Below are 8,038 nucleotides of genomic sequence, written 5' to 3'. Positions count from 1 at the left end.
GAGTTGGAATTTAGAAGGGGAATGTTCATGTGAGTTGATTTGCGATTACACATTTTAAAGGTTTCACTTTTGTTTCAAGGTGAGAATCCTAAGAAGATTTCCACTGGACACGAACTTAACCAAGTGGTTAAGTAAGTGTGAAGGTTCACTTCAGAAGGGTAAAGAGAAAAATACAGATATATGGTGTGGATGATGCAAAGAGGGCAAAAAAAAAAAGACAACAAGATGAAGATGACAAGATATGGACCAAAATTAATAGAAGATAATATAATGAAGATGAGATAAAGATGGCGCAAGAAGGAAGAAAAAGGAATTAAAAAGGGAAAAGATGAAGAGACAGAGGAAACTTATGGAATGGAAGATGTCACGCCACTTGGAGCAGATGAACTCCAAGATGAGTGGTGCAAGAGCCCTCACTTGAGATATCACTCACTCAAGATAAGACCCAGATAAAACTGAGAGTACTCAGAGTCACAAATTGACTCAAGCAGAGTTTCTTTACTTCAACTTTCGAATGTGTCCATACATGAGGTAAGGAACCCTATTTATAGGAATGATGCCTTGTTGGACAAGTTGGGGAGGGGCATAAAAGTCATGAAGAGGGTGGCGGCCTAAGTCATTGATAAATATACCCCCCTATTATGCTATATGAGCCTACTCTTAACCTTTTTCCTATTTGGATCCCTAAAGTGAGCCCAATTTATTTACATAACTTTTCTCTTGTGGAAAGACCGAAAGGAAGAACTTATGATATTTTGGTTTATAACTTGTTCTTCTTTTGTGGATGCTTTCTTGAGGTTTGGTGGGGCTCGACTTTGTATATTGAGATGACTGACTTTTTCTATGAAGTGCTTGATGTATCCTTAGTCATCTGCTTGTTGTTGTGGTTTGTATCATGCCCCCCAGGTTGGAAAGAATTCGTCCTCGAATTTAGAACTCCTGCAAATAACATAGTTAGTTTGTTCCCAAAGAACATATTTCTAAGTTTAGGGTGTGAAACAAACTTATGTTCATGAAGCTTGGGGAGTTCACATGGGTGAATTCTAGATACAGGCCATGTTTGTAGAGAATATTTAGGGAAGAGATGATTTTCTTGAAAATTCTCTTAGAAGGGGAGAACCTTTAGGAGGTTTTTGAAGATCATCCCTACACTTATTTATCAAAGATGTCAAGTATTTAAAATTATTTTGTAATGAAAAAGACAACAAAGAACAACACCTTGGAGGTGAAATTTGCATTCCAATGCGGGTCAACATGATTGTTTTTGCAGTGTAAGGTGAGATATTGTGACCCGATTTATCTTTTCTTTCTTTATCTTTTTCATTTCTTTTTTTTTTAATTTTTATTTGGTCCTCATGAACTTCTTTGAGAGAGAGGGTTTTAAGATAACCTTGCTCTTGAAAGTTAAAAGACATTTTGTTGGTCAGGCCATTATGTAGAACTTGTTTATCATATTGCCAAGGCCTGCCCAAAAGAATATGTGTTGCTTTCATTGACACAACATCACATTAAGCCTCATCTTGATACTTTCTTATAGCAAAAGTTATGAGGAATTGTTTATTAACTGTGATTTCTTCTCCTTCGACACTAAGCCACTAAAGTTTATAGGGATTTGTATGAGAGATAATGGGTAATCCAAGCTTCTCCACTGCTCTTGTACTTGCCACATTAGCACAACTACCCCCGTTGATTATCATCAAACATAACTTGTTGTTGATAAGGCAGCAGGTGTGGAAAATATTTTCTCTTTGGGTGTCATTCAAAGATTTTGGAATTGTTCCCAGCATTCGGCTTATCACCAATAAGTCACCTTCACAAGGTATCTCACATTCATTTTCACTAGGGGATTTTGAAGGGGAAGGGGAGTTGGACCTAGAAGATTGATCACTGTGGTCACTTACGACTATTCCCCCCTTAACCATCATGGTTCTTTTAGTTGGACAGTTGGCAACTATGTGCCCAAAACCTAAGCATTTAAAACATTTAGTACTTGAGGTTTTGGTTGGCGATTTAGTCCTAGAAGGAGAAGGATGTTCTTTTTGTGGAGTGGATTCTTTAGAGGAGTTTAAAGGATTAACTTGTTTTGAAAATTGATGTTTACCTTTCCAAGATGAGTTATAGAAGCCATCATTATGCGTATGTTTGAAAGATGATTTTTTTAAAAGTTGTGATTCAACCTCGATGGCTAAGTAAACAAATTTTTCCAGAGATGTATACTCATAAACTTCTACAACATTTTGTATTTCTCTTCTTGATCCATTCACAAAACCAACAATCTTTGACTCTTCATTTTTACACAAATTATTTTTTGTCAAAGTTACTTCCACACTCCTATGTCCTTGTTGAAGTCGTTGAAGCTTCAACAAGAGTTATTTCCTATACTAAGGAGGAACAAATCGCGCGTGCATGCATTCCTTTAAATTGTACCAAGAGACCACAGTTAGCCTCTTGTTCAAACAAATGTCCATTTCAACTTGATGCCACCACTGCATGGCATAATCTACGAATTCTAGGGGTTGCTAACTTAACTTTTTGGTCTTCATCGACCTCATATACATTAAAAATCTGATCTACTTTAGCTTCCCATCCTAGATACACATAAGGGTCACTTTCCCATTAAAACTTGGTAACTTTATAAAAGGAAAAGAAGGTTTTTTATGGTGGTGTTGGGGACGCCTATTATCCGCATGATGCACTCTCCACTCTTCGTTTTCGTCTTCATAACTCCCGTAGTGCATGTGATGTCTTGTTTGGCGCCTAGGCTCCCGCCTCCTTTCTCGGGTCATGCTTTCTTGGTTGGCTTCTAACCTCTGCATTCTCTCTAGCAGTTGTCTCATCTCCTCTTCTTTTTTGGCCAAACTTTTTTGGGCTTCGACTAATTCCCCCATAAAATGTGCCTTCTGAGGGGATTGAGGCTTGGAAGACTCCCCTGAAGAGAAATGAGTCATTAAAATTTGCACAAACAAAGCAAACGGTTAGTTAAAATAAACAGTTTAAAATTGAACTCACGTGTATCACTCAAGAAAGATACTCCCTCAAAAGGATCTACACTTGTAGCAACACCTCAAGTGAAAGATTATAAAGCTCTTACACTTGCTCACCAAAAAGCCCTCAACAAAACTTAAGAAAAAAGGAAAGACAATTGCAAGCAAGAGAAAGCTTAAAACAATGAAAGCTAAACCAAAATGGAAATAAGGTGAAGACAAAACTTTGAACAAGACAAACAAGGAAAGCACGAAAAAGATGCAAAGAAACTTACTTAAACTTTAATTATGAAGAGATGAAAGTTCTTAGAAATTGAGAAAGCAAGTGGGATTAAACTCCACAATTACAAAAACAAATTTTCATATAATTAGAACACCATTTTGTAATTGAAATTTGGAAAGTGAATGTAATCCAAACAATTTGTTGTTTTTTTTGTTCTAATTTGATGGATGCAAATTTTTAGATGATTTCGTTCATGCAGTTGGAATGCATTTTTCAATTTTTTTTGAAAAGAAGAAGACGTTGGGATTCAATTCATATGAGCGCTTGTATTCTATGTTTTGAATTAAATCAACCGTTACTCAAACAACTTAATGTGGTTTTAGTTCTTCACAATTAAAATGAAAATAAGAAGAATAGCAGTAAGACTCTTATAACACTAAGAACACCAGACGCAAGTAAAAGCAGTAAGAATTTTTTTTTTATGCAAAACGAAATTCGAAAAGTGAAAATTAAAGTGCTTAATGAATGAAAAGTGGAATTGTAAAGCAAAAATTAAATTGCTTGAAGGTAAAAGCAAAATTTAAAATGTGTAGGAAATTTAAAGGCAGAATATCAACTTAGCAATATAAGCAAAAATTGAACCTTTCTCTGATTACCACATTATGTGAGTTGATTTTAGATTGCACATTTTAAAGGTTTCACTTTTGTTTAGAATTTGTGGATTAGCAAATTAAAGGTGAGAACCCTAAAAAGATTCCCATTGCACACAAACTTAACCAAGTGGTTAAGTAAGTATGAAGGTTCACTTCAGAAAGGCAAAGAGAAAAACACAAATATATGATGCAAAGAGGGCGAAAAAAATAGACAACAAGATGAAGATGACAAGATATGGACCAAAATTAAATAAAGATAATATAATGAAGATGAGATGAAGATGGCACAAGAAGGAAGCAAAAGGAATTAAAAAGGGAAAAGATGAAGAGATAGAGGAAACTTATGGAATGGAAGATGTCACGCCACTTGGAGTAGATGAACTCTAAGATGAGTGGTGCAAGAGCCGCCAGTTGAGATATCACTCACTCAAGATAAGACCCAAATAAAACTGAAAGTACTCGGACTTACAAATTCACTCAAGCAAAGCTTCTTTACTTCAAATTTCTGATGTGTCCATACATGAGGCAAGGCACCCTATTTATAGGAATGGGTGCCTTGGTGGGCAAGTTGGGGAGGGGCATAAAAGTCATGAAGAGGGGGGTAGCTAGGTCATTGCCTAAGTCAATGTCGCCCCTTAGTCCTAGCTTCTAGAAGTTAGGACTACCTTCTAACCCTAATGAACTTGTCATAAGCCCAATTTGATAAAAATACCCCTCCTATTATGCTATATGGACTTACTCTTAGCCTATTTTCTATTTGAACCCCTAAAGGGAGCCCAATTTATTCACATAACTTTTCTCTTATGGAAAGATCAGAAGGAAGAACTTCTGATATTCCGGTTTATAGCTGGTTCTTCTTCAGCGAATGCTTTCTCGAGGTTTGGTGGGGCTCGACTTTGTATACTAAGATGACTAAATTTTTTGTGATCTGCTGGTTGTTGTGGTCTGTATCAAATGGAAATGCTTTCCCACCGTTGATGGAGGTGCCACGTGTACGCTTGGGATTGAGTGTGGTGAGACATCACCTCAGAAACACTTCATGCACCGTGCCACATCTACCCACTAAAAAACTATCTTGTCAGTCGCTAAAGCACTCGAAAGCCTCTTCGATTAGCCAAGCTCAACTAGAGCTTGGGGCTTGTGTACCGGGAAGGAGTGCTCGGGATCTCGAGACCTCGGTTTGAGCGCGTGGGTAGGTCAGCTCGGCTATTGGGCGCAAATGGTGGGTCATGAGTTTGGCCTAGTTATATTAGTAGGCCTGGTTGAGAATAATTTAAATAGAGAAAATAACATGTTGGTTGTATGTTGATATAAGATTATTAGTTAAATATATACGTAAATATATTCAATAAGCTATTAGAATAAAATATATGTGAATATACGTAGAGTTGTTGGTAAATAAATATGTGCATAGAGTTGTTAATGGAATATAGGGTGATATTGGTTAAATGGTGAGCACTCGAGAATAAAGGTGCACGAGATTCTTTTCTGTAAGTTAGCACCGTGAGTAAAGGTGCCCATAGGCAAAATATTATTTTTCTTATGCTTTCAGTTGAGATTATATTCTCTTAAGAGAGAGTTGTTAAAGAGATAGTTATAAAAAGGGCTTGAGACACTTAGTAAAGATACGCTGTTTCTAAATACTAGACTGAAACTGAATATTTACCTTATTTTGTATGTTCTCACTGACATGATCGTCGGAGTGTGATCAACAGGTAGAACCCCCTCTATCCCAATAGAACCATGTTCTAGTGTAACGAGAAAACGCATAACATAATCTAGAGGAGACAGGTAAGGAGAGGAGCTTTCCACGCAAGTCCACCGGTGAGAAAGTCAACTAGAAATTAATAATTGCAAATGAACATGGACAAGAAATTGAATTTCCTAAATATATATATATATATTATTTCAATTTTATATAATTAAGTTAATAAATTAATTTAATTCATTCAAATCACTAATTTAAATCAATAATTAAATTTCTAATTTTATTACTAATTAATTTTATAAATTCATTATATTTAAAATATCTATAACAAAACCTTAATTTAATTATATTTGAAATATTTTCCAATTAATTTCCCCTCCCTCTACTTGATCTGTGTACACTATTTTGCCACTAGGAGCCTAAAGAAGAAAACAAGATATATTGGTGTGCATGTGACTAAAGAGCCAAAGTCAATAAAATCATGCACCTTCCATCTCAAATCTATGGAAGACATTTTTTTTATGTTGTACCTTGTGTCTCCTTGTGGGGCCAAACTTATGACTTTCATGAGATTAAAATAAAGATATCCAATAATAATAATAGGCTTGTAACAGCCCATTTTCTCCCATCTCTCCACACTCTTCATCATATTCATGTACCTAACAAGTTACTAGCAAAAGAATATAACAATAAATTATAATTAAATTTTAAATATATTATAAATTTATATATTTTGAATTGAGTTTTATTAAAATATTTATTTTATTAAATGTTAATTTTCATCTAAGTATTGTAAAATATTGTAGAATGATATAACCATTATTTTTGTTTTCTCGTATTTAATATGTGAATTAACTAATTTTTTTACTTTAAATTTTTAAATAGATTAAATATATTTTTGTGTTATAACGCGTTTGCCTAATTCAAATTTTAGATTTTTTGAATTTGTATTAAGAAAATTATTAAAATGAGTATTTAATAAAACACAAAATTTACATAACACATTTTAATAGTTTCCTTATTAAAATTATTCACTAAATTTTTAAAGTTTTAACTAAAGATAAAATCTAATTTTACATGAAAGTAAAAAATAAAAATATATTTAACCATTTATTTATCAAATAACGAAATATTAAACAAAATAAAAGATACTTTGAATGTTTAATATAATAATTTTTTAATAGATACTTAAATTAAAAATATACTTAAAAATTTATTAAAATAATAATAATGATGATGATAAAACCCTCTTGTTTGAACTCAAATTATAACTCATATGGGTGCATACCTATTCCATTAGAATGGTGTTGATGACCCACAAAGAAACAAGAAATGGGACTAGTAACCCCATTTTTCCAACATGGCTAGCCTAGTCCATGCTCAACTACCTCTCACTCACACATACACTCTCACTCAAGAGCTGGCACTACATTGAAAGTGACACTAGTGGAATCCAATGGACACTGCTGGATAAAGAAAAGGCAGTAAAGAGTAAATTAAGGGAATTAAATAGCACAAAATTATGGAAGAAAGAGAGAAGCTGCAAGCAAATACCCTTCTTGTCTCCACCAATCTGAGATCTAAGCAGTGACCAGGCAATGAAGTTCTTGTTCCAGTGCCCCTGCTGCTCCTGCTTTTGCTTTATGAAGCCAAAACAAGGGAAGGCCAAGGTGAAGGAAGCCAAGAAGGAGGTCAAAGAAACCAAGGTGGAACAAAAGGTTGAAGAAAAGAAGGACTGACATGTAACTCCATTTCAAGCTGTCTTTGCTTTTTATTAGTAAATTTTATATTCTTCTTCTCTCCACTATTATAAGCATGCACAACAAATTGTGTCAACTTAATTTCTGCTTCTTCTTCCTTTAATTACCTCTGACATATGTACAATGCTTTGCAGAAGTAAGTTCTGAACATGGAAAATAAGTTCCAATTTCAATCTTGCTTTATTTCCTTCTTGTCTCTATGCTATATGTTCTACACAATTTCCTACCGTCTAGGATGTTATATTTAGAAGGAAGTTAATTTGAGGAGAAAAATGAGTTTTCCATCTAATACTTTGTCGACTTTTATTTTATCCGCTTTTAAAACGAAGTTTGTATCCATTTATATACTATGAAATATTTTTATTTTTAGTCAATGTACGATTTCTAATACACTTCTTCACGCTGAGATCTGTCAACTTGTGCGTGAGACTATATATTTATAGATGACCTGATGACTAGATATGTCTACCAAACTTTGCTTAAGATAAACTCTAAAGGACTCTAATACCATTTTAGAAATTGAACTTATAATTCAATCTTTTAAAATCGACTTACAAGATTAAATTTTTACTCACCTATTTCCTATTAAATGTTTCCTATTAAATGTCTTTGTGTATAGATTCCAACAACTTTTAAACCAATGATTAAACTTTTAATCTCACACATTCATTATGTGGAATATTGTTGTTTGATCGGTGAAAATATTTTAA

At 34.0% G+C, this 8,038-nt stretch overlaps 1 protein-coding gene across 1 annotated transcript; it reads left to right on the top strand.

Moving 5' to 3' along the window:
* The first annotated feature begins 7,065 nt into the window (after positions 1–7,065).
* LOC137835183 (uncharacterized) lies at positions 7,066–7,515 on the top strand. Its single transcript, XM_068643558.1, has one exon. The coding sequence runs from the start codon at positions 7,167–7,169 to the stop codon at positions 7,305–7,307; it is 141 nt and encodes a 46-aa protein (XP_068499659.1). The 5' UTR covers positions 7,066–7,166; the 3' UTR covers positions 7,308–7,515.
* Positions 7,516–8,038: the final 523 nt, after the last annotated feature.

Source organism: Phaseolus vulgaris, chromosome 5 (genome assembly GCF_000499845.2).
Source record: "Phaseolus vulgaris cultivar G19833 chromosome 5, P. vulgaris v2.0, whole genome shotgun sequence".
Taxonomy (NCBI): Eukaryota; Viridiplantae; Streptophyta; class Magnoliopsida; order Fabales; family Fabaceae; genus Phaseolus; species Phaseolus vulgaris.
The sequence above is the reverse complement of the archived record's forward strand: the minus strand, read 5'-3'. Positions and strand labels throughout refer to the sequence as shown.